The sequence below is a fragment of the Abrus precatorius genome, unplaced genomic scaffold, assembly GCF_003935025.1.
Source record: "Abrus precatorius isolate BTA unplaced genomic scaffold, Abrus_2018 Scaffold10, whole genome shotgun sequence".
Taxonomy (NCBI): domain Eukaryota; kingdom Viridiplantae; phylum Streptophyta; class Magnoliopsida; order Fabales; family Fabaceae; genus Abrus; species Abrus precatorius.
The window spans coordinates 4365966-4392951 of record NW_020874292.1 but is presented as its reverse complement, the minus strand read 5'-3'; the positions used below and the strand labels follow the sequence as shown (position 1 = coordinate 4392951).

At 31.9% G+C, this 26986-nt stretch overlaps 2 protein-coding genes across 8 annotated transcripts; one reads left to right on the top strand and one right to left on the bottom strand.

Moving 5' to 3' along the window:
* Nucleotides 1-349: 349 nt before the first annotated feature.
* Nucleotides 350-2245, top strand: LOC113852678 (uncharacterized protein At4g14100-like). The gene is made up of 2 exons (XM_027483019.1): nucleotides 350-859; nucleotides 1426-2245. The coding sequence occupies exons 1-2, from the start codon at nucleotides 391-393 to the stop codon at nucleotides 1611-1613; spliced, it is 657 nt and encodes a 218-aa protein (XP_027338820.1). The 5' UTR covers nucleotides 350-390; the 3' UTR covers nucleotides 1614-2245.
* A 14272-nt stretch (nucleotides 2246-16517) lies between these two features.
* On the bottom strand, nucleotides 16518-26799 carry LOC113865966 (probable alpha-mannosidase At5g13980). 7 transcript variants are annotated; one of them, XM_027500813.1, is made up of 29 exons: nucleotides 26566-26799; nucleotides 26399-26482; nucleotides 26217-26305; nucleotides 25416-25590; nucleotides 25158-25277; nucleotides 24931-25014; nucleotides 24768-24839; nucleotides 24418-24531; nucleotides 24033-24133; nucleotides 23519-23612; nucleotides 23145-23312; nucleotides 22969-23058; nucleotides 22040-22105; nucleotides 21896-21952; nucleotides 21352-21571; nucleotides 21081-21217; nucleotides 20871-20942; nucleotides 20691-20750; nucleotides 20528-20599; nucleotides 18914-18961; nucleotides 18704-18823; nucleotides 18543-18608; nucleotides 18322-18434; nucleotides 18101-18185; nucleotides 17898-18008; nucleotides 17705-17800; nucleotides 17422-17469; nucleotides 16841-16909; nucleotides 16518-16735 (listed from the first exon to the last, which is right to left on the bottom strand). In XM_027500813.1, the coding sequence occupies exons 1-29, from the start codon at nucleotides 26770-26772 to the stop codon at nucleotides 16538-16540; spliced, it is 3036 nt and encodes a 1011-aa protein (XP_027356614.1). In that variant the 5' UTR covers nucleotides 26773-26799; the 3' UTR covers nucleotides 16518-16537. The 7 variants fall into 7 exon arrangements, 6 of the variants coding, with proteins under 6 accessions (XP_027356614.1, XP_027356605.1, XP_027356622.1 ...); XM_027500804.1 differs by having other exon boundaries at nucleotides 17901-18008; XM_027500829.1 differs by having other exon boundaries at nucleotides 16556-16704; nucleotides 17901-18008.
* Nucleotides 26800-26986: the final 187 nt, after the last annotated feature.

Below are 26986 nucleotides of genomic sequence, written 5' to 3'. Positions count from 1 at the left end.
AAAACTTAAAAACAAAAAACAAAAATAAGTTTATACTAATAAAAAAATTATCAGTTAGATTGGGATGACATGTGCCTTAATCTAGTTAATTTTATTTATACACAAATGATATTTACCTGATGGCTCGTGCCCCAATTTCATAAGTTTATTTATGTTGAAGATGAAATTTAATTAAAAAATTATTTTTTTATAGAGTGGATAAAACGTGCTTACGTGATAAAAGACAAGAGATAGACAATATGTTTTCAAAAGATATTATTTTAAGAATTTATTTTTTTAAAAATATTAAAAGAATAAATAAGCCCCTGAATTACATTAAAATAATAATAATAAACATGACATTCTTTATTTGTTTATTTTCCCGATGATCTTATCAATATTCATGCAGGAATGGCCGTAAAAGAAGCAATATGTGTGTTAGTGTTGGTGATCCTTCTGCTCTCACATTCAAATTCAATGGCGAAAGAGGAGCCAATTCCAGCTGATTGGCCGCATCAATTCCACGCGTTGATGTTCATGAACAGAAGCGGAACTCTCCAGAAGCTAGACTTGTGGTACGATTGGCCCAACGGTCGCAACTTCAACATAATCCAGAATCAACTAGACGACGTCGTCACATACGACCTTGAATGGAACAACGGCACCTCCTTCATCTACACTCTCGATCCCTCTAAGAAGGAGTGCCAAGTCTTGCACGTAGAAGTCGGTATTCTCCGCCCCAATTGGCTCGACGGTGCTACCTATTTGGGTCAGCAAAATGTTGATAATTTCCTCTGCAATGTGTGGGAGAAGGTTGATTTCATTTGGTACTACGAGGATGTCCTTACTCAAAGACCCGTTAAGTGGGTCTTCTACTCAGGTTTATTTACCCACCATCCTCTTTTTTCTTCCCATTTTTAATCTTACATTTTTTATGCCTAGGGTTTATTTGCGAGTAAGGGGATCAAATTAGTTCTTTTAATGACCATGACATCTTAGTCCCTGATGTTAAAAAAAAAAAATTATTTTAGTTTTTTTATTTAAGTAAAAAAGGACTATGAAAATGAATTTGAATTCCTGATGCGGAATATTAGAGAGAAAAATGCTTAATGTTTATTAAATTTGATCAGTGGGTCGTATAACTAATCATAGTATATCTTTATTGAATAAATTTTTTTTTTTTCTCTCTATCACGACCACATTATGTTATTTAAGAGTATGAGGGGATCCAAATTATATGAAAAGTAAAATAGAAGAGGAAATAAAGACAGTTTATAGAATTTGGGACTAATCGAAAGTTTTTTAAACTGTTAGGCATGTATAATCTCCAAAACTATTTTAGGGATTTACTGTTTTATTTGTATATTCCATCATGGCTGAGATTTACATTGAATGGAATGAAGCAAGAAAAAAAATTTGTTGTTTGAAATTTGGCCGTGACTGCAGGATATACTGCTCATGTGATGACATTTGAGGTTGGAGCAGTGCTAGAGGATCCAAATTGGCAGGCTCCTGTGTACTGTTTTAATGAGAATGAGAAGGAAAGGGGTGCCTCCCTATTAGAGCCTGCTGTTCATGGTGATTCTCTCAGGAGGTTGAGGAGAGGAATAGCCAATACAACAGATGCATTGTAATTATGAAATGACTCATGCACTTTTTGTTGTGTAAGTCTAATCTATGTCTGTTTTGGTTGGGGACATGAATAATTGTTTAATTCAGCAAAATGTTTGCATGAACTTGCCATCAGAATCTTGTTGGACGCTGCAGCATAATTTTGAGCTAACCATTTTTCATCCTAGCAGATAAATTAATATGTCATCGCAGCTCAGCTCAGCTCATCTTAGGAATTTGGAAAACAATGAAATGTAAATTGTCTTTTAAGTAGAACAGAATTAAAGTGGTGGAAGAAGTGGCATGTTTTATTACTCTAACAGCAACACTCTCGTAACAGAGCTTAATTCAATTAATTGGTTGGTTGATTATGCAAGTGGTAACCATGCTTGTTTGTAGATAAGGTGTTTACTTAATGGCTGAAACACTGACGATTTACTTATTTAGAGAAGGCACTGCTCTTGAGATAATACATGGGTAAGGGTGTAAGAGGTTGGCATGATCTCAAAAGAAAGGCTTGGACGGTTTGCTATCAGTAAATCAGTAGCTTGGGATTGATCAATCTCATAATTTGTAACAATGAACAAATATCTAAATTATATAAAATTTATTATAAGTGATGATAGAAATAAGAGTTGATTTAATGGTTAGATTGATCAATTTTGCATTTCATGAGAAGTTATTAAATTTAAGTGTTGAATTTGATATTCCAATTATATATAAGTGTGTGTGTATATATATATATATATACGAGTTTTTTATGTGTATATTTGATATTTTTAATTTCATATAAAGAAACTTGATTTTTGTTTTGAAAGATAAACTAATATTTTAATGTTTCAATTTTATTTTTTTGATCATTTGTTTATTTTATTCTAGTTCTCAGAAATTTTTTTTATTTCAATTTAATTTCTTAACCTTTTTTGTTTTATAATTTTTAAATTTAAGTAAATAAATTTTTTTATATACCTTTAACTATATCAATCAAATAAGAGCACGATCATGATAACAATGATAATAATTATACAAACAAAGAAGAAGAAATAATTAACAAAGTTAAGGATAATATAATTAATGAAAAAGAATTTACTAGATGTTTTAAAATTATAAAAAATAATACTTTTGGTTGTATTAAAAAAAATTTAGAGAGGAAGAGAGAAAGAAAGAAAATACAATTCTTTAACATTAGTTTTTAAAATTAATTTTAAGCATCTAATTATAATAACATTTTATTTTAAAAAGTATTTATTATATTCTAAAGGCTAATTGTGATATCTTCTTAATAATATTAATATTACAATAATAATTGACTACAATTAGTAGTTTAGAAAAGTTGTTTTAAGAGTTGATACATCTCTTAGTGTAAAGATGTCAAAAAGTCCAACTGACTCAGTTCTAATTCTAGCTTATATAGGTTAGAGCCAAAAAGTTCTGTGGGTTAAAAAGCCCAATAAATCAAAAGTCCTATGGGTCAAAAAGCTTATAAGGATAGGGTTAGGGTTAGGGCTTTAAGAGTCAAAAAAATTTAGCAAATACAAATTTCTAATTCAATTTTAATTTCATTCTTAACTATCAATCATATTAAAACAACAGTTACACTCTCTTAAAAAGCAACCTTGAGAATTTCTATTAACAATTAAACATGCAAGATACAACCAAATATTTTGTAAGCAATTAAACATCAGTATAGTAACATAATTTCTATAAATAATTTAAATTTACATAAAATCATTTATAACAAAAGAAAGTCAGTCCAAGTGCAAATAGAACTAATCTCAATAGCTCCTTTGTCTTTTCAGCACAGTAAAAAAGAAGATAACAACAAAATTCACAAAGCCAATGTACCAATTGTTAAGTGTCATTCACCTCTGTCATTTTCTCTCTGAAAGAAACAAAAATAAGATGATAAAACAACTAGTAAAAAAAAATTAACATATTAATTCTTAATAGATTCATACTTCACCTGCTTGTTACTCTTCAACATCTTATTGCATAGTAGACTCTAGTATTTTTGTTTCATAATTATCTAAACTCAAGCAATAAAAATATAATTATGTTTGTACAAATTATATAATAATCATAAAAGGTGGTTAGAATAAATATTACCGCTTAGACTTTCTAACAGTGTAGAGCTTCTATATTTAGTGAGAACACGTCTACCAAAGCTAAAAGCATATTCTGATGCCACTGTAGTGATTGGAATGCTAAGTACATCTCGTGCTAGTATAGAGAGTGTTGGAAATCTCTTTTAATTATTCTTCTAATAATGAAGCACATCAAATTCTTTAGTATCATCATAATCAACTTGTGACTCATATAAATACAAATTCAATTCACTCTTACCAATGGTAGACTTAGTTTCATTTTGAAACATTTTAAACTCCTGCAAAATATAACATAATAACTCTTTAAACAAGCAAAAATAAGAAAAACATAATTAAAATGTTTCAAACCCTAAACCCTAAACCATAATTAAAATGATATAAAAGAACATACATTGAACAATCTTGATTTCTTTGACCTATTTTCATCTCCATGTGACTTTGACAACAAATTGGATTCATTGGAAGGTTGAGAGCCACTTGTAGCATTAAACTGTTTACATATTCTCCAAAAAGTTTATCAAACTTATCCTTCACATTGTTAACCTTCTCATGAGAGGTTAAAGGATCAAGCTTGGTGTAGCAGAATTTTAAAAAATCAAGTTTCAAACGAGGGTCAAGAATAGATCCAAAAGCTAACAACACACATAACAAGAACCAGAAACCATATTTGTAGTCTCATAAAATAGCTCTAAAAATTCACATAATTACTTTCCTTTCTTTCATTCCTCATATGATAGACAATATTTATAATTCCTATCAACCACTTGAAGAATATCAAAAGCTTTTTCATACTTGATTGCACTCTCAAGCATTGAGTATGTCAAATTCTACCTAGTAGAAACATCTAATCTTAACCCAATTGTTGTGTCTATTCCAGCAGCTTATATACAATCTTGAAATTTAACCATCCTTCCATTGGATCCTCTTACATACTTAACACTCTCTCTAATTTTAAAAAAGTATTTCATTAGCTACTTTTAGACTTTCTTGTACAATCAAATTAAGTATATAAGCAGAATAACACACATGAAAAAATTCTCCATCACACAACAAACTATTTTGCACACAAAAATAATTTTTTAAAATATCTTACATATTGTCATTGGCAGAAGCATTATCTAAAGTAATAGAAATTTTCTTTTTATCAATTCTTCATTGCTTCAAACAATCAAATAAAGTGGCTTCTAATTCAACTCTAATATGAGGTAGTTTTATTCAACAAAAATTAAGAATCTTACTTAATAATCTCCAATTCTTATCAACAAAATGAACAGTTATGCAAATATAACCCTCACTTGTAGCTGCTATCCAAACATTAGAGGTAAGACATACTCTATTAGGAATATTACACATGACTTATTCGAGTTTTTCCTTCTCTCTCATGTAATTTTTTTTAACATCTGACACAACAGTATTCCTAAAAGGTATTATAACATTAGGATTCACATAATTGATCCACTCTCTGGTCATATCATACTCTGCAAAGTTGAAAGGAAAATCATGTTTGATTATGGCTTGTGCAAGAATATTACATTGAGTCTTTTGGTTAATGTTTCTCACACTAAAATTTACATATTGAGTAGGAATTGCATCTACACTTGAACTTTGAATGTTTTTACAAACTGAAACATGTCGACTTAAATGTGAAGTTCCATAATAATTTTTTGTCTTAGGATTTTTTTTAATAGCATAATCATGGCCACAATATTTGCACACAACTCTTTCAACTCCATCCTTATCTACACCAATTTTGTTAAAATATTTTTAAATATTTGAAAATTGTTTTTTAAGTCTTTCGACACTTCCAGATAATACAGGAGGAGTTTCAGAAACAACTTCAGTATCTATATTCACAGTCTTATTCATAGAAACTATAATATAATTATAGTTCCTATGCATTAAAACAAACATAAGATAAAAATTAGAACAAACACATTTAAGTATTATTTGATAAATGTATTAAAGCAAAATATATTATAAAAACTATATCAGCAAACTATTATTTTATGAAATTACTAAATTCTGCTAAATCTATTAGCAATTTAAAGTAATATTCTATTAGCAAATTCTTCCAAAATAGACACATGAGTAACCACAAAAGTCAAAATATAAAGGTATCTTGATTAAGGCTTTGGTATAAAATTTGAAGAATATACACAAAAACACTAAACTAACCTGAGAATTACTAAAATCGAATAGCAAATTGCAGCAGAAGTAATGATTATATGAAGTAGAACAACAACTTGCAATATTAAAGTCAATATGATATTATCATGTATGTAAATATTGAACAAAAACCTGCAAAAGTAAGACTGCAAGCAAAGCACAACAAATCATCTTATTTTATATCTTTATTTTTACTATTTCTTACTTTGTTGTATAAGAATTATACAAATTATTGCACAAGCTTTTGTCTTGATCTTGTGATACTGCTGCACACCTAGCTGTACATGTTCTTCAACAAGTCATACTGCCAAATGGCATGTGTATCCATATCCATTCAGGTGGGGCAACAAATTGGGGGAAAACTTATCAAAAAGACTTAAAAATTGGGTAGGAGGTTTCAAGCCTATTGGAAATACATCTGCTGCTAGCAATGGCCAATATTCTGATATGAAAAAAATGGAGAAAGAAAAGAAAATGTGTGTATATTTTTCGGTGCACCAAGAATACAAAAAATAAGAAGACTATATCACAAACTTTTAAGAGAGATTCTATGAGCCAGTTTCTTTGACTGATTTGATTACAGCTGCTATTGTTAAAAAGGCTTATAGGAAAGCTACATTGTGCATTCATCCTGATAAAGTACAGCAAAATGACGTGCATGTATAAAGATGGACATCATATCTTGTCATCTAAAATGATATCTTTATTATGAAGCAATGATTTTTAATTTTGTATCATGATCTCCTGGGTTATTTTCTATCTTATCTGTTTTGAAACGGTGTATATATAAAATAGAAAAATATAATTCTTAATTTGATTTGATTAAACCAAAGTTACCTTTGTCAGTTTTTTTTTTCTTTAATCTCAACATAGTGTTATATTTTTCGTACTAGTTGTATATGACATCTTGACAACTCAAAAATTGAATGAAGAATTTGGAAAGAGAAATAATAGTGACACATTTCTAATTTATAACAGGAGGCATAGAATAAGTTCAGTTCAGAGGAGCTTTTCTAATTTCAAATGAACTTAACCACTTAACCAATTAAGATAATAATAATATAACTTTAGCACAGACAAGGACTACAAATACAACAATAGAACACAGTCATTAAACGAAATTCCCTCATAATCCAGTATAGCGATAATCACATAATAATTCTAAACAATGTTACAATGTCTTCCCCCTTGGTGAAGACTTTCCATCTCCTTGAAAAGCATTTTAAAACACAACTTTGACGAGCACCCAGGCAACAAACAAGCATAAAAAACAAGATTCACGATGATTCGACCTTCAATCCTCAAATCCTTTTGCTCAAAGAGCCAAATTTGAATGCGTGCTTTCTGCGCAAGTTACAATTAGAGTAAGAAAAGCAAGTTACAATTAGAGTAGGATGAGCGGTGAAGAGAAGTAGAGCGCAAAGGAGTAGGATGAGGCACAACCTTGAAGAGCCCGTGAAGAGTTAGGGTCCTTATGATTTGGGTAAATTTTGAGATTTCGGGTAAAATTTCTGGGTCAAGGCTAACCCATGGATAACTCTACTGTAACCCATATATTATGGGCTAAATAACTTAGGGCTAAATTATTATTTTTAATTAATATAATATTTAGGACTGGATGGATTATTTTAGGGTTGGGTAGGGCTGGCCTCTTGACCCTTTTTGACAGGTCTATCTTAGTGGCTGATTGACTCAAATATTATTATTTTAAAAACTAATTTTTCAAAATAAGTAATTTTGCAAACAAAATATTAGAACTTCTACTTCCATCATCAAGATTTGGGTTGCTCAAGTGCACTGTGATTACTACATGTCTTCTATTCTATACAATTCCATGTTAGAACAGAGAATCAATGTTTCACACATCGCGTGCTATTTCTTCGATTTGTGTCAATTAGAAGGAGGAATCACTGTGAATAATCATTCCTTTACGTTGCCAAATTTAATAATAATACCCGTCGAGTGAAGAAGGACAGTGGCGACTTTGGTAGAACAAGAATAACAAAATTGTACTATGCCGACCTCGATGCACTTGTCGCAAACGAAACTATTTCTCATGTTATCGGGAGGAAAATGTTTTTATGGCCAAAATACTGCTGGATAGAAGTTCTACCTTATAACCTTTGAAGATATCATTTAGAAAAATTGTCATGGGAGTCAAAGTCCCACTTACAACTAAAAATAGATTAATTAGAGCAAAAGTTTGTGCATGTAAAACTAGAAGAAAGTAATAAACTAACATAAAAGGTCTATGTTAACAATAAAATATTTTGTGAATTATATCAATTATAAGCGGATGTTTTAGTAATTAAGCTATTAGAAAAAATTATGGAATTCAATGCAATGAATGATCATTTGAAGCAGTTGTGAAAGCTTATAAAAGACTTTGACATCATGGATGTGACCAATAGATTTTATATGGTTAAATTTGACTATTACGCTAAAATAGAGATGATAATCAATAGAGAATCTTGGATGATCTTTAATCAATACCTCGCTGTCATGAATTGATCCTCAGAGTTTGTTTCTCCATCCACTAAAGTCACTTATACGATGGATTCGTTTTCCAAGTCTAAATTTGGTTTTTGGTTTTTTTATTATGAAAGTTTTCTCTTGGCAATGGCTTATGTATGAGACACATGTTCATGTTGACAAGAATACATTGAATGTAGAATGGAAAAGGTTCACTAGGGTCTGTGTGGAGTTAGATTTAACCCAACTAGCGGTAGGAAAGGTTTGGTTAAAGTGTCACTAGTACAAGGTTAAATACGAGGAGCTTTATGTGTTTTGTTCTTAGTGCAAATGTGGCCATTGTTCAATGGATTGCACTACCTCTACTGTCCCACTAGAGGTAATAGATGAAATGGTTGGTGGAACGATACAGTAATGGGCAAATATGAAAACTGTAACGGTTACAAATAATGATGATAATAATGATATGAGAAAATCATGGAGGGAGGCAATTGTGCTATTGTAACAGTTTGCAAAAAATAAGAATAATGATAAGGTACATGAGGAGTGACTTGTGGCTACTAGGCGAAAGAAACCTAACTAAGAAACGGTTGGACCTAAGCAAGACAAGGAGCTTGCAAAGAAAAAGAAAAGACTATTTTAGCTGCCTTTAATGCTGTCTCTAAAAAGAATCAGGACCCGCAAATCAAAATTCTCAAATTTGGTAATAATAATAATAATAATAATAATAATAAAGACAAAAGGGTGATCTTCATACAATTGGTCATGGGAAACAAGGAATGAAAGGGCAACAAGTAGCGGGCTCAGCAAGCCAAATTTTTAGACCCACATTCCAAGAGTGTGACAGGTCATATGCAGCATAAGGTTATTTACATGACAATAAATAAACGCTTAATCCCAACTCACTGAGTCAACTCAGTAAGGGTGTAACAATTGATAGAGGTCAAACCATGAACATAGAACTTAACCAAAAAAATCATTTTAAATTTTTAGAGACACAATTAACAAACACCATAGTTTTAGGATCAACGACAAGAAATAAATGGGAGTTTATGGTGGAAATGGTTGGAGATAAACCCTTTAATGCTTGAATCTCATATCCTTATGACTCACCTTGTCATGATGTTAGAATTTAAAGAGCTTTCAATCCTTTCCTAGAATATTAGAGGAGTGGGTAACATGAGGGAACAAAGGCATGTCAATGATCTTCTTAATAGATATCAATCTATGATGCTTTTTCTTTGTGAGACTCACATTGAGTTCACTAAAACTTCTCAATTTTGGAGAAAAGTGAGTTATTTACAGGTCTCAGTAGTTGAGGCCTAAGGACATTCAGGTGGTTTATGGATTCTTGCAAAAGAAAATAATTAGTTCATCCTATTGGTAACTCATATTGACCCTCATTTTATCACCAATAAATAAGAGTAATGGACAAAAAATGACATTGCACTTATGTTTATGTTAGCCCTGTGGCAACCAAAAGAGAAGATACATGAATAATCTTAATGGGTGTTCATTCAATTTTTCTACTCTATGGATGTTGATTAGAGACTTCAATGAGGTGTAATTCCCTTTTGAGCAAAAATGAGAGTTTTATTTATACAACACAACTTTGATGTTTAGTACCAGACTTAATGAGTATGGCTTAACCAATATTTCTTCATCAGGTTGTGTATTCACTTGGCATAGGAATCAAAATGGTAAATGCAATCTTTCAAAGAAATTAGACAAATGTGTGACAAATCTAACTTTGTTATGAAGCTTTCTAGAAGCCTTTATGGAAACACTTACTCTTTTGCATTCTGATCATAGTCCCTACTTGTTAAGGTATAGTTGTCTTCCCCAAGTGTGTGGGCCCTGACCTTTTTTCTTTCAAGCAACTTGGATAGTTCACAAAAATGGTGATTTAGTTGTTTCTAAGCCTTAGAAGAAAGGTAGGGGAAATCCCTTCTTATCACTTCAGAGAGTTATAAATGATTCTATCATTTTTCAACTATGAGACTTTTGGTAATATTACTCAGAACAAGAAAAACATTAAAGCCATAATTAGAAGGATTCAAAAGGGGTTCGAGAGGGATGACTCAGCTTACCTTACTCATATCGAAAGGCAATTACAAATTGAGTATAATAAAGTTCCTTTTTAGGAAGAACTTTTATGGTACCAAAAGTTCATACAAAATAGGATTAAGCTTAGAGACCATAACACCCCATTTTTTCATGCCCAATGATGCTTTTAATGTGGAGCACTCCTACAAGGCTCCTAAACCTAATGGGTTCCAAGCAATTTTCTATAGACAATATTGATATGTAATAGGTAGTGATATAAGCAAATTAGTTACTGATGCTTTTGAGAAAGACACCTTTGAAAGCAAGTTGTCATAGGCTTTTATTTCTTTCATTCTAAAAGTGGATCATCCTAGCAATTTCAAAGAATTTCAGCCTATTAATTAGCCTTTGCAATGTCCTTTACAAAATCATTATAATAGTACTTGTTAATAGTACTTGAGAACTGTTCTTAATGACTTTATTGGGCCTCTTTAGAGTACTTTTTCTAGGTTGGAGTACTACAAACAATGCAATTATTTTGCAAAAAAAATTTATATAATACAAAAGTCCAAGAGGAGAAAATGGAATGTTGCCTTTAAATTAGACCTAGAAAAAGATTATGACCACATTGATTGGAGATTCTTAAGCATACTCTCCTAAACTTTAGGGTTTCCAAATAAAATTGTGACTCTTATTATGCATTATGTTACTACCCATCCATAAGCATTTTATGGAATAGAAATAATGTAACATCCTATATTTTGATTTAAATAAAATGAGGTTTGTTAAAGTATAATTGGAATAGATTTGGATAGAATTTATTAAAAAAAAAAAAAGTAAACAGTAAAACCGCCTATGAACAGTGTCGATGAACAGTAAACCGCGTATGAACAGTTAAACCGCCTTTGTACAGTGACGATGACGTCATCAATGACATCAGCATGATGTCATGGCTGACGTCACATCCGCGTACAGTACGCGTACAATCCGTGAACAGTTACCGCGAACAGTGTTTCCGGCATGAACAGTAAGGCGGTGAACAGTGTTTCCGACGGTGAAACAGTAACTTCAAAAATTTTCTATAAAAAGGGGGTTGCAGACGAAATTTTCATTTCTTCACTCCTATCCAAGGTTCTCAAAGGTTCTAAGGTCATATCTCGCCATTTTCTCCCATACTAAACCTCCTAAACTTAGATTTTTCTTCAGATTTGTGATTCTACGTTCGATCTAAAGGATTACAAGTAAGTTTTTCTAAGTTTGAAGTTAGATTTACCGTTCGTTTCTCTTCTTCTTCTTCTTCTTATAGATGTTCATGATATTCTTAGGAAAACCTCCGTTCTAGAGTTAAACCTTCGGTTAAATCCTTGTAAAAGCTCTGTTTTGAGGTAAGGGGGCTCTACTTTATCATTTTGTTATGTTTATTACTTGTATTCTCATAGATCTTGTCATGTATGTGATTATATGTGGAATAATCCTTGTTTTATGAAAAATAATCGGTGAATAGTGAGAATAATTGGCTGTTTATGTGATTTATGATGAATACATGGTGAAAATGTGATATTATGTCCAAATAAGGCATGATAAGGTATATTGAGGATAGTTGATATGATTATATGATTTTGTGATATGAAATATACAAAGAGATGGAAGTTTTATGTTTGAATATATTGTGTTTCATGTAAAAATGATGTGTATTGTTAATATGCCATGGTTTGATGTATATGATGAAAAGTATGTGGAAATATGATGAAAAATATGTGTGAACATGAGAAATAGCATATGTAAACATGTGAATATACTCGAAAGAGTATGAGATGGAAAAAGATATGATGTAAATAGTTACAGAGATACACTGGGGAAGTGGAAGATGGAGACGATATGGGATATCTTGGGGAAATGTAGGGTGGTGAGTGACATTCAGGATTGTGCACGGAATATTGTGTTCGAATGCACCACATGGCCACACACTCATTTCTCGACTTGACTCCTGACCATTACCTTTGCTAAGGGGCTGTCTATTGCATGCGTTGTATCCGTATTGCATTGGGCCATCCGGCGACTATTTACATGAATGTGTAAGACCTCGAGATAGAGGCATCGGATAACTGTGGCCACAGGGTGCGGTAAGCGCGGATAAAAGTAAAAGAAATTGTGAATCTGTGTAATGTAATACGCGTTGAGATGAGAATATGCTTTATATAACCTTGTGATATGTAATGCCATGATGTTTTCTATAATCGTGATAAGATGTGTTTTGTGAAGAATGTATATGTTATGTATGAGTGGTAGGGTAGAGACTCACCCTTACACAACATTTTTCAGGAAACCAGGTTGAATAGTACCAGGCTCACAGTGCATGGATGGATGAGAACTGCTATAGGACTTAGTTATATTGAGTTATGTAATGAATATTTTCAGTTCCATAGCATTCTTTTGAAACAGTTGTAAAACTACTATTCCTCTTTATTTCTGATGAAAACTTTAGAATCTTTGTTTTCCTAAAGTACTTATGAATTAATGAAATTTTACTCTATGAACCTTATATCATTTCAATGTCTTTCCTTATTAGAAAGTTTTGAAGGAAAATTTATTTTACCATATTAATTTTTATGAAAATTTATCATATATTGAGGAAAGAAATATAAGGTGTTACAAATAAGATTTTTTTTTTCTTCAAATTGCAGCCTCTGCCAAGGTGATCCACTCTCTCCATATCTCTTCCTTTTGTGTATGGAAGTGTTGGTTCTTGCTATAGAAAATTTTGTGAAGAATAATCAGTGCACCCAGTCAAGGTTAGTAAAAATGACCTAGCTTATCCCATCTACTTTTTTGTTGATGATGTGCTTTTATTTGTCAAAGTTAAAAGCTCTAAAATCAAAATCATAAAAGAAATTCTTGACTAGTTTAGTACTATGTTTGGTATGAAGGTTAACTTGAAAAAATATCAGATTTATGCTTCAGTTGGTTCCAATAGTTGGAAACAAGTCAAGTTCACCTTCATTTTAGGTATTTGTTTTACTTCTTCTCTTTATAAATATTTAGGTTTTCTAATGATCTTATGTAGAGTGAAAAGAAGACACTTTGACTTCATTGGGGAGAAAATTTTACATAGACTTATTAATTGAAAGTATAGTTTCCTTAATAAAGCAGCACATTTAACTCTAACTAAGTTAGGTATTACAACATTCTCAACATACAACATATAATTATATTAACTGTCTTAATCTGTTTGTCACTCAATTGATAAGTGTATGTGGGATTTCCTTTGGCAGAATAATGACAGAAAGGAAATTAACCTGATGAACTGGAACACAATCACTCATAGAATCCAAAATGGTAGACTTGGTCTGAGAACAACTAAGAAAGCTAATGTGGCTTTATTGGGTATAAAAGTTTGAGAAATGATGAACAAAAGAGACAAATTTTGGGTTCAACTGCTTGTAATAAAATATGTAAAGGAAGATAATTTGTTACATCATAATAAAGATAAAGGGTCTCACTCTTGACAAATAATCAAAAAAAAAAAAATATTATGAGGGATAAATTTATTTTTCGACTTGGTAATGGATAAGTTTCCTTGTTGTATCATAATTTATCGAGACTAGGCAAATTATGTGATTACACTTTTTATGTTAACATTCAAGATATAGAGTTGCAAGTTAAAGACGTTTAGATCCAACAAGTGTAAAATTTTTCTCAAATTGCCACTTTAATACCAACATCAATTACCTCAGTCATTCATGAATTGAACCTATCAATTAATAGTTATGTTGAGGACAAGTTTATTTGGTCAAACAATTTGAAAAGAAATTATATAACTAACCATGACAGCAAACAAATACAATAGGAATGTTAGTAGGAGAAGCGCCAATAAGACTATTGTTTAGATTTTGACCAAAAAATGAGACTTTAATTGGTTTATTGGTGGGAGAACACCATACTAGTACATTAGTTGGAAGTGGATTTGGTGTCTTCCTTTTGTTTAAAAGATTAAATTCTTAGTTTGCCTTATTTATTATGATGTCCTTCTCATAAATTTCTTAAGGCATAATAAGAACTTGACGTCTTTACCTTCTTACTCGAGGTGTTACATTTACACTGAAGATATTCTTCATTGTGTCAGAGCTGTCCAACAATTCGAAAAATCTAAGTTCGTGCAAGTATATAGATTGAAGGGTTTGCATCTTCTTTTGCTGTCAACAATTGGATATGACTCAACATAAAAGAAATTCTCCTTTATATTTAGTTACACTATGGTTGATATGATGGCTAGGAATATTGATTGTATTGTTGGAAAAAAGATCTCAATTTACAAAATGATGGTTGATGTTATAAATCTTGCTAATCAACTTCATTTATGTGAATAAGTGCAACAATCTTAGGCCCGCCTAAAGTGTTAGGTTTGTTAGGAGGTTGATCAAAATTTTGAATTCATTCTTAATGTTGATGAAAGTGTATAGAGAGTACAAGAAGAGCTAGTTTTGGTGCTCTTATTAGAATTAAGTATGGAAATTGGCTTAGAGGAATGCTAAACTTATAGTCATGCTTTAAGGGTTAAAAATGAATCTAAATATCCAGCATATCTTATGTTACTCTAATGTGACAAAAGTCATAAACCTTGTGATGAAAGTTGTTCTACATTTTCATAAGTATGCTAATTTCATCTAGGATATAAAGAAGTGGTTGAGAAAAGATTGGCAAATCACTATTAGACACATTCTATGTGAAGGCAACAAATGTGCATATTTTTTAGCTAAGTTAAGAGCTTCTTTAGATTGTGGTTTTAAATATTGAGTCTCATCTCCTATAAACTTGAGATTATTTCTTGAGGTTGATGTTAGAGAAATCTGATATCTAAGACTATAATTATTTTATTTTAATTATTTCTTTACTTTTTTCTATCAAAAATAAAATATTAAATGTGTTAAGTACAATGAAAAGGTGTTACACACCAAGAAATAACACATTATAGCGTCATTACTTTTGGTAGTAATATAGTCTTCAAATTTAATTAGTAAACATTTACTCCAACAAGATAATATGATACTTATGTAAATTATAATAGTTATTGTTATACATTAAAAAATTAAATATTACTTAATATTATTATATTAACATGATAAAAGTAAAATGCATTTCACAACATCAAAACATGCTACACATGTAAAGAGATGATGTTGTGGTGAAGCCACTTTTATGGCTTAGACATATATAAAGGAATAATTGAAAAGGAAGTAGCATAGCAAATCTTCGTTACTATAGTTATCCTTAAACTGTGAAGAAAGGAGAATAAATCTCCTATAATTTTGGTATTACAATGAAAAGTTATAGTCATTTTGTAATGCATCTCATTTCTTAGAGCACTGAGTATCCTAAGTATAGATAGATACAAAGAAGAGAAGTTAGAGTTTCTCCTATGAGGTTTCTTTTATGTTGTTTTCTTCTATATTATTAAGAGATGATATTATTGTTCTCTCCTTATAATTAGAGAAAAATTGTATTTTTTTTCTACATAGTAAAAGTTTAGTTTTGCAAATATGTATTATATATACTATGGTTATTGTTCTCTCCTTGTAATTAAAAAAAAAATTGTACTTTTCTTTTCACATAGTAAAAGTTCAATTTTAATATTTTTTTAACTCTATTTTAATTGTAAATATTTATTATATATGTGGCATCTTTTGAAAGAGCATCACGCATGTCATACTTTGGTTTGTATCACCTTTTGCTTTAATTTTTCCCGTTGAAATTACCAATCTCAATATTTTGTTTATGAAATTGCCTATTTTTAAAAATTAGTTTTTAAAATAACCCTATTTGGATCAATCTAACATCTATTAGTTCTGAAAAAATAAGTCAACCTCCAGAAGGATGACATTTGCTAAGGTCGTGCTTATCAAGTTATATGCTTCTAAATAGCTAACAACTATTCCTGCCAAAAATTGGAGTTTAAGGAATTCTGTCTGATTTGACAAAATACTTATATAAGAGTCGTAAATTTTAATTAGATATGGACCAAAATAAATTATTAGATGTCAAGAGATAAGGGGAAGAGTGATGCAATTTATTGGCAATGACCTTGGGTTGGATCCAGATACAATTTTTTTTATATGATAGAATTAGCATTGCTTATTTAGTTATATGGTCCTGGTGAACCTTTAATGTCTAAAATTGATAATGAAGGTCCGTATCTCCATTGGAGTAAGTTCTAAAACTAGCTTCTCTGGATCTACTGGTCCTCCCCTTGACACCTTGGGTTCTGGAAGTGACCCTTCAACTTGCCAAACCAATCTTTTTCTCTCCATTTCTATTCTTTCTTGGTTTGCTGACAAGCTCACTTCAGTTATTTTATTTATCTGAATACAAGGGAATTACATATGAAACGCATTGGAAAAAGCATGCTAAATAGTAGTATGAAATAATTAGCTATTACAGGATTATAGGTTATCATGTTGTTCTACCTGTTTGTTGGGAAACACCTTTTGAAGTTCTACAATTGCCTTGCCTGAAAAATGCTTGTCCTCACCAATCTTGCATTGGTAAAGAAAAAGAACTCAGTGTGATAAAATCATTTAATTGGCTTCTAAGAAATCACTTGCACAATAGTATATTATAAGCTATTATACAAATGAGAAATGCTAGCAACACTCTCTCACTAACACACTCTCTATTATTAGTTAAAATTTATTAGAAACTATCAAAATCATGTAGGTCACACTCTTTCTCACTCCTACATTAATGTTTCTCTCTTATACTCTTATAGTTTTCAATAAATTTTAGTCAATAGAGAGAAGTATGTTAGAGCGTATGTTGCTAGAATTTCTCTTGTACAAATAACCAGTAGCCTATGATGCAGAACAGAAACAAAATCATATCATGACTCTTTAGTAGTATATTAGAAAGATCATATGGCCTGAAAAGTTTTATATAACTTGCTAAAGCCAGATTACATGGTTGGATAATTTTCAAAACAAGATTAGAACTATTCACCTCTTGCTTATACAGGAAAATGTAAGAGTGTATTATTAACAAGTACATATACCTCATATAAGTGTGCCAGGCGAAGGAGAACTTTTCCATCACCAAGATCCTGCAGAATTCAAGAAGATGGGTTGACATTAGCAGTGAGCAAAAACCAAATAAATTTTCAAAGTGACCACCCAGCTTATTTAGGAATTTAAATTCAGGACAAACATCAACAGGTCTAATTACACTGCCTATTGGAGTGTGAGGAAGTGCCAAAGACAAATGTTCTGGTTTTCTTGTCCTTGGATAATTCTAAGACATAGTATGTCTCTTCATTAAAAAGGGTGAAAGATATGCACCTGTAGGGTTATTATAGCAACATTATTTGGCAAGTGGTATGAGGAGTCTATTCCTGAGAAGGTTGTGACATGAGAATCTCTCCAGTTACCTTCACTCTAGAAAATGTGTGAAAATGAACAAAACATTCATCAGCATTAAGTCACATCAGCCAACTGGGCTCTTTACAAACACTTTTAACAACCATTCTTTAACCACCTCTGTGAAGGCCAAAAGAAAGGGTGAGTATATCTCCTGACCAAATGATCGACGCCATCTAGTGCCCTCTCCTACAGGATCAATTCTGAAATAGTACTTTCCTAGTACCTGCAAAATTTATTGTACATGATGAATAAGCCAGAAGTGAAAACTATGATCCTTGCCAACCCAAAACTCAAATGCTACTTAGATTTTCTTACAGTTAATCCAGTGCATTTATCGTGGATGCAAACTGTTTCATTCAGTGCCTCTGCAACTCCTCTGGAATCATCCTGAATTAACCTCCTATATAAAAGGGGAGGAGAAAGAATGAAAACAGTGGAGTTATTGAATGATACATAATGAGCATAAACAATTGAACCACATAACAAACCTATGAATGATACATAATGAGCATAAACAATTGAACCACATAACAAACCTATGAACCATTAGCTCCAATTGTCCATCTACAATGCTGGAGCCCCCCACAGCTCTATCTACCAATATAGAAAACTCTCTGCTTTTATCTTTCAGGTAAATCCCAAGGTTGATCTGAAACATGAATCTAGATTTCATTAATCAACAAGTTCAAGGATTGTGTCTTCGTGTGTATAAATGTAGCATCTTGCAACACACATGGTTCAACAAAACATGTCATACAGGGTAATAGTTTCCAGCAACAGGTTGGTTTACTTCCAAGTCCCAGTCTTTTCTATAGTCTCGAACCTGTTAAAGGTATGCATTATCATAACAATTCATTAGGTTAGGCATTCATATGGAAAACCGTAACTAGAACTCAATTGCTCAACTCTTTGAGTTACCCGTTCAATGAAATCACGTCCATTGGAATCAGTATAGAAGGTTTTGCTGCTTGCAAGATTTGTTTTAATCTCAGTAGCAATTTCTTTGCCAACACCATCATCAATGGGTATAGGTCCAACCTGATGTTAAGAGCTTTATCATGATTAGTAGCTCTTAGAGAATAAGTTTTTACCCACATCGGTAAAGTAGGGAGGAAAAATAAGACTTACAATAAACTCAACTTCAGCATGTTCTTTCCCCTTGTATAGTCTAGTGATCTGTTCAATAAAGCCATGGTGTCGAATATTGAGTACTGATGCTTTCGATGAGGGACATAAATTCAAACTCTTAAAAATTGGTTATATTATATTTTATTTTCATGCAAGTGACATAATAACACATTACTTTTCTTTATTTAAGCAACTTTTAACTCCAACTCTGCAACTCTTAAATGGATTCCTACAAAATATCATATTTTCATAGTAATCAATATTTTTAAAGAAAAATTGTTAACTGATTTTTTTTAACTTTGCACAAAATAAAAAATACAATATATTAAAAATAAAATAATTATTTTATAATTATTTTTTCTCGCAAGTATAAATTGAAACATTAGAGCATCTTAAACCTTGCACTACAATCAAGTTGCTTAAATTTTAATTGAATATTTTTTATATACTCATATAAAGACACGTCACTCTTATGCTTTTAATAATTTAAGAAATTATATTCTTCAATCATTCAACTTTATTTTCTTTTAAATAGACCCCAAGTTATATCTCATTTTTTTTTTCTGTTTGTGTTAATTTTTTTTATTTTCCCGTGTAATTGAACCCCTGTTTCTCCGATAAGATGCGGGAATTTATATTAGCAATAATTGCTTATTTAAAATGCCAGCTTGGAACACTCTAACGGTAATTCATGTTAAGATACACTTGCTTAAGAGGTTTTGAATTTTAAGAAACCAGCGTTGGATATGCTCTAGAGATTTGAGAACTTTTATTCGTGTTCTTAACAGAATTCATGTTATTTCTCAGTGGCATACACTTGTGTAACTATATAAGAACCATCAATGGTTGAAAGAATCAAGAATCAAGAATCAAGAACCATTAATTTTCTTTGTTATGTCTATAATATCTATTTTTTTTAGACCACTAAAACGAAAAAGTTCTCCATCCGAATATTTAACGGAGTTGCGTTCACTAAAACTCGATTTCAAGACCATGAACAACTCTTAATCCATGATGATTTATATTTTCTAATTCAACTCTTTTTAAATGAAAACAAAAAATACATAAAACAATAAATTAAGAGTTTTTTCACCATTCACCTTTTCTGACTGACAAGCCTTATAGTGGTTTGTAAAGCCTTTCCAAAGCTCTGGATTTGAATTTTTGACATTGCTAATAAAGTTTACTCAAGGTTACACAGTTCATTATTCTTATTGCCACCAATAACTATTGAATAAAATAAAGTATCCAAAATTAATTTCAAAAAGGTTAAGTTCATTTTGTACTTTAATTTCAACTAATAATAAATATATTTTTATTTTCTCACTTTACACATTTTATTTTAAAAGAATCAAATTCTATAATATCATAAAATTGTCATGGAAATACTGCAAAGACCAAATTAAAAATAACATCCAAAGTTCCAAACATAACATATTTTTTTTGTCTTTAAAACTTACACTCATTTTTAATTTGATCCTACGACATTATACTTTGTTATAACAACGATAACAGATTCTGAAGACATATTTGAAATCGATTAAAAACTCGTTTAATATAGAGATAACATTAAAAATAAATGATCAGGGCCAAAAACAATGTTACGTACGATACCTGGTATATCCACGAATCGATCTCCTGATGCACTTCATGCACGATAGGTCCCCGAAAAACTTCGAGAGGAGACTGAAAGGTTTTTAAATAAAAACTCATTAATTTCTCGTACCATTAAATATTAGCCATTGAACGTAAATATTTAGATAAGAAGATTTCACACCTTCACGTGTGTGATGGGAGTCGCTGAACCAGCGGGGCGAAAAATATATGCTCCAGATGCCTTTAACAATTCATAACATTTATATTAATATCTTGCCATAAGTAATCATGATATAACCATCTATCATTTGATAAAATGAATAATCAATTCAAATTCTATGGATAGAAAAAACGTCATCACCTGAGCAGTTCGTGTTCCATCATATTCATACCCAGTGTAAAATTTATATGTCTGCTCTAGAGATTCTTGGACCTTTCATTGTGAACAGAAATTTAGAACGCACTGTCATGTTAACCTTACAGAATACATCTTTGGAAGCATTAATGTAGAAGGGTTAAGATTTTGGCTATACATTGGGATAAATAATAATTTGCTATCCAAATCACAAACCTTGCTTCTGCTGTTGATATATTGGGTTAGTTTCCCTTCCTTCACAGAATAAAATAGTTTCAAGTTTCCTAGGCCCACTTGAATTGTGTCACTCTGATTCTCTGACTTGTATGCTGTATATCTATCTGAAATAGTAGCTGCAATGCAATTGCAAATACTCTTCTTTAGGAAAAACTGAGGTTCACTTTCACACGGAAAAATATAGTTTTGTCTTGTATTTGCATTAGTGTTAGCACAAGTTGCAGGAAGAGAGTCAGTAATCAGGACTAACCTGCTTGTTTGGCATTGGATACATAGTAAGTGCTAAAACCAAGTGGGGGAACAGTTGCTGAAAAAGCAAGCCAATATTTGGGTTTTACAGTTGGAGACACCCCCAAGTATGCTGCAGTGTGATAGTTTCTTAAACCATGAATAGCATCAAGTATTGGCAGCAGCTGGGATTGGATTTCTTTTCCACTGGAATCCCGAACAACAACATTTTCATTGACAACCTATGACAAATTTGATAGACAAGTCATGTCAAGCAAAAGCGGTGTTTGAGGATGAACTGTTTTGTCCTTGCAATATGACTGTCCAAATTGTGATTGAAACATTCTTCATTCATGCCGATACTTGAGGTAATTCAACAACACAAGAAAAAAAGCACAACAATGCTATGCCTAGTAGCCATCAATTGGCAAATATAAGCAAAATATTGAATAAATGCTTGTGCATGTAGCAGATAATATTTATATGGCTCATGGATTATTCATAATTTAACAAGAAAATATTAGAAGAAAGGAGGTACTGAAGTGTGATTGAAGGAAGAAACTCACAGGAATCCTTATGACATCCTCTCTTTTCCATCCTAAAGGATTGTAAACAACAACCACCTACAGGAAGCAATACAGTGGGAAAATCTTGTTATGTAAGATTATTGCATTGTAATTAGCAAAAGATTAGATGTCATAGCTTCTCACCAGATCTTTCCCACTTGAGAAGTCAACTTCTGATGCAGGACAGTAACTTATGTTCAGAAGTGGACACTGTAATGACAAGATGGAAGAAATAAAACGAGTTAAAATAGAAAACAATGGATGCAATGAAATGACCCGACCAATTATTCAACTTTGCTTCTTAAAGTAATGCAACTTTTCACTTCATTTACTGCTTTTATTTTGTGCTGAGTGGATAATTGGCTAGAAACTACTTCAAGAAATTGCATAATAAGCTTTCTGATAGTTATGAATTGTAAATTCCTGATTTTGTTTTACTTCCTTGATAATTTCTCATTGGGAAAAAATATGAATGTCTAAAAGGATTCAAAAAAACCTGAAACCTTCTCAAATTTGTTACATAGATAATGGTGCATAACAATTACTGATGCTTTAGTCTATTAAATGCATCTGCTCCAGTAAAACACGCATGAAAGGCCTGTAAATCCTTGTAGTCTCTTCTTCTCAAAATCTGTAGACACTATTTTCTTGAATAATAATTTTGTTGATTCCATAAAAAATGTTCAAAAGAAACAATGGTTAATTCATGAAATATATGTAAAAATTTTAGAAAAAAAGGCATAGGATTACCAGCATTGAATTTTTGGATTATCTCTGTCAAAAGTGATATTATCAGAGCATTGACATGCATAAGTTCATGAGCTTCTTTGTCATACAAAAGAAAAAGAAAAGGGAAGGAAAATGATACACATTTAGGGGTAACCATAGTACTGAGTAATTTATCTTGAACGTAATCTACTCTATAGATTGAATTATGCAATAAATTGTAGTCATCACAAAGCCATATGCCTTATGATGTTATTTGAAGACTAGTAATCAACAGACCGTAGGCTAGTAAAGTAAGCAGGGTACAACAGTTCACAATTGTTGAACAAAGGAACATCACTGCTTGCCTGTTGAAATTTAATCTGTGGACTCCTACAACCTGTTTTAGTTGCCCCCTCTGTCAAACATGCAAGTGATGTTGCAACAACTTTTTCAGCCTAAATAAGACATTGAAAAGGTAAAAAAAAAAATTGGGGTTATAATTAAGACAATAAAGTTCAAAGAGAAAAAACATTATTATTACCTCTGTGTATCCTATTGAAAGTCGTTTAGCATAATCATCAGCAACATGCTGCTTTTCTGTACCAGATACTGCATCATGATGTTGAGCAATAGCTAAAGCCTCAGCCAAAGGGTCAATTTTAGGACCTAAGGCACTCTTCCCTTTAAAATACTCCAACTGCCTTGCTGCCTGTTTCAAGATTGAAGGGCAATAAGAGGCAAGTTGGGGAATTCTGATAACATTCCAAAATATTCACTCCAGTGGAAAGCAAGGTTGAATCAATTATAAATTTATCATACTCTTAATCACAGCTTCCATCTGAAAAGAGGATCCTCTTAGAGTATCTTAAATCTAACCAAATACTTAATTCAATTAACAACAGTTAGAAGGTTTACCAAGTAGTAGCCACTCATCAATCTAACATAACCTTTGAGAGCTGGTCTACTTGTGAAATATCCCGTCCAATAGGCATTTACACGATCAGCATACCTAATGAATGCATGGTCTAAAATATGAGATTATAAATTGAGAAAGAAGAAGAAAGTTAAATATGCAGCTAAACATGAAGCCATTGTTGATGTAGGAAGTGCAGCCAACCAAATGTTATTCTCAAAGGTGCATTTGAAGACATAGTTTAACTAAGCGCTATTTAATAAAATGATAGCTCACACCATCAATTTAACCATGAAACCTATTGGAATAAGATGAAAACAGCTTATTTGGATAAGCTATAACAAGAAGCTTATTGAAATAAGTTTAAAAGAGCTTATTGGAGTAGTAAGTTGTTTCAATAAGCTCTTCCAAGTAGACCAAAATCATGTTGCAACCATAAGCTACAATGTGTAGCTTTTTCTTGAACATGATTGAGTTGGTAGCTCATATATTGCACATTTTGCATTTGGAACTCACGGAAAGAAGTCATCAGTCTTGATTGGCCAGGCCTCATTTGCAGCATGTTTTGCATCAGTATATATTGATGGAGTCGAGTATAGGGCATGAACACGGCCATCCTAAATAAGCATTATCCATCTGTCACATTAGTATGTCAAAGCACTCTAAACTAAAAAGAAAAGGTGAATTTGATTTGAATTCATGTGCAGATGGACAATGGAAAATTAGGTAGCTTAGTAAATCATATAAAATGTCATTTATCTGCAAAGTGAATATATTTTACCTTGGATTAGATCAGTCAAACTTAGCAGGTCAAGGAGAACAATATTAAATAGCTAAAATGCAATAATTAAGTAAACAGAAAAAGAAAATCTCAATTAAGCAAAGAGTAACAGATAATAACTTGATTAACATAGTGAATAAACTTGTCCATTTGCCGAAACCAGGTCTCTGCATACTGGTACTTGAAATCGGTCCCCATTGTCCACATTATGTGATTTGTGCGCATAATTTTGGCCTGAAACAGGACAGCCATTGGAATTTCTGACTCAAATCATTTTCTATGTCGAACTGATAAGCTTTAGATCATTTGAATCACAATAAATATGAATTGAAAATAGTATTTCATTTGGAGTATTTCTATTTTCATTTCTCATAATTTCAGACACATCAATTCTATATAGTAAAATCATTTAAATAAAGCCAACTGCAGTTTATAGAACCAAACATCGAGTCTTATGATAAATTTCATACCTGTGATATTGCAGCTGTGACAAACTCATTTACTCTTTGGGGGACATTGTAATCAAATAAATTGACATCATCCTTCAGGTTGAAAAAAGAAAAAGGAAAAAGTCTACTTAACACTCAAACAAAATGAAATTGTCCCTATGACAATATCTGACTTGGATCTTACCTGAACAATGGGAGAATCGTCATTTACTTCATAGTAGAATCCACTGGGAGGTTCATAATTCTCAGGGAATGCACCAGAAAATATCTGTAACCATTAACAATTTTAAGGATTTGTAAGTAAAAGAATTTAAGGGACAATTAAGTGAATCAAACAGAAGCAAGCAAAGAACATTGTTTTCTTGTCCTATGCAGCATCAATATAAACATGAACCACTTTGGATTACTCACCTGTGAAGATGAACCAAGACTCTTAGAGCCCCGCCACACAACTTCAAGAGTTTTTTCATTTTTTCTCTTAGCTCTATCTTGGTAGTCTATCCGTGCGAAGAATAGAGAGTCAAATCCAACCTATGCCAACAACGATTGTGCTCAAGAAACAAGTAGCAACGCTATACAGAAAAAATAAGGAGATTATGTTGATAAATCAACTTTAATATAATTTTTTTCTCTCAATCAAATCTAGTATATACTTGGGCTAAACAGTACCTCTGCTCCCAACAAGTAGGCCTGCACTGCAGAATGCCCAAATGGATCAATTTGCCATCCTATTCTCGGAGTCACGCCAAATTCTTCTTTGAGAAATTGATGCCCAAGAGTTGTCTGATCAATCATGTCAATATAATGAGTAGCAGCCTCATCATGCATACAAAAACCACCATTTCTGCAAAGGAAAATCCTTGAAGCTAACTCAATGTAATACTAGTACTTCAAAACAGAAAAACAGCTGTCACTTATCAAATTTCCATTGACTTGCAATAATGGAAAACAAAAATACTTTTGCTTAGTGTTATAATAATTAAGCCAAATACTAACCAATATCCTTATAACACTAGTTAAAGAATAACCAAAAGTTTTGGATAAAAGGCCTGTTTAGAAGAGCTTATAAATAACTTATCAAAATAATTGAAGACTCCAATAAGTTTTTTTTAGTTTATTTCAATAAATTTATTAATATAACTTATCAAAATAAATTGTTTTATCTTATCCTAAAAGGTTTCATAGTTATATTTAATGCATAAGCTATCATTTAAAAAGAACTTATTAAATAAGCGTTTAATTAATCAGTGTATTCAAACTCACCCAAATTATGTTATTAATTCCTAACTATAATTTGCAATGTATTGTCAACTTGATTTAAAAAGAAAAAAAAAATTCAATAACTAATAATCATGTGCTTCATTGAATAGGCAGAAAGCGGTAAGGTAGCTATCATTTATGAATCTTTCAAATCTCCACTTTCTACAAGCTAACCGAAACAGTATGAAGAAAGATGAGATAGATGAATACATGAACTCCAATTGACCAGAGTTGACCAGCTTCTTGACTACGCGGTGAACAGCCTCACTTTGTTCGCTCCACCATCGCTGGAAAAATGCCTGCAATAGTAATACACAATCACATACAGTAACATTTATGAATCCATGACATGGTTCAAAGCAAGACATTGGATGCAAATTAAGCTAGCTTGCCTGTTCAACATATATGAACTTGCGATTCTTATCTGCCAACAATGCAGGTACCAGGGAATCTAACACGTTTTGAACACACGCTCCCTGCACTTCCCCAACACGTCAAGATCTTAACTGAGATACATTGATAGAAAGAGAGAAAGAGCATGAATGAACGTGTGAGTGACCTGAATGGAGTTGTTGGAACCAACGTAGTATTGGTCAATGGTCTTCAACCATCCAACGTCGTCGTGAGTGTGAGGAACTAAGTGAACGTTGAGCTTCCCAGGAACAATGTACGAGGTAGTGTTGTACTTTATATACTTGGATTCCGAGGAAAGAACAGACACACACACCACCAAGAGCGTAATCCATGGAAACAAACCACTCTCCATGGAACTAAGCAAGAAACCTTCGATGTAGCTCTATCGGTTTTGCTTTGAAAGGGGTACTGTAAGACAATTTGGTGAGTAAAGTAAGGAGGAGTCACTGTCAGGTGAGGTTTCCCATGAGATTAAAAAAAAAGAGTAATGATAAGAGTGAGGGTGCCTCGTCCAATACGAAAAAGTAAATATTGATAGTGAATTTAAGTTTAATAATATTAAATAA

Bases quoted from the DNA above. Each gene is read 5' to 3' on its own strand.
- LOC113852678 (XM_027483019.1), top strand. From the start codon at position 391: ATGGCCGTAAAAGAAGCAATATGTGTGTTAGTGTTGGTGATCCTTCTG. The intron at 860-1,425 runs GTTTATTTACCC...CCGTGACTGCAG, and splicing joins TAAGTGGGTCTTCTACTCAG to GATATACTGCTCATGTGATG.
- LOC113865966 (XM_027500813.1), bottom strand. From the start codon at position 26,772: ATGGAGAGTGGTTTGTTTCCATGGATTACGCTCTTGGTGGTGTGTGTG. The intron at 18,009-18,100 runs GTAAGAAAATCT...TAAATTTTGCAG, and splicing joins ATAAATGCACTGGATTAACT to GTACTAGGAAAGTACTATTT. The intron at 16,910-17,421 runs GTATATGTACTT...TACCAATGCAAG, and splicing joins GCCTGGCACACTTATATGAG to ATTGGTGAGGACAAGCATTT.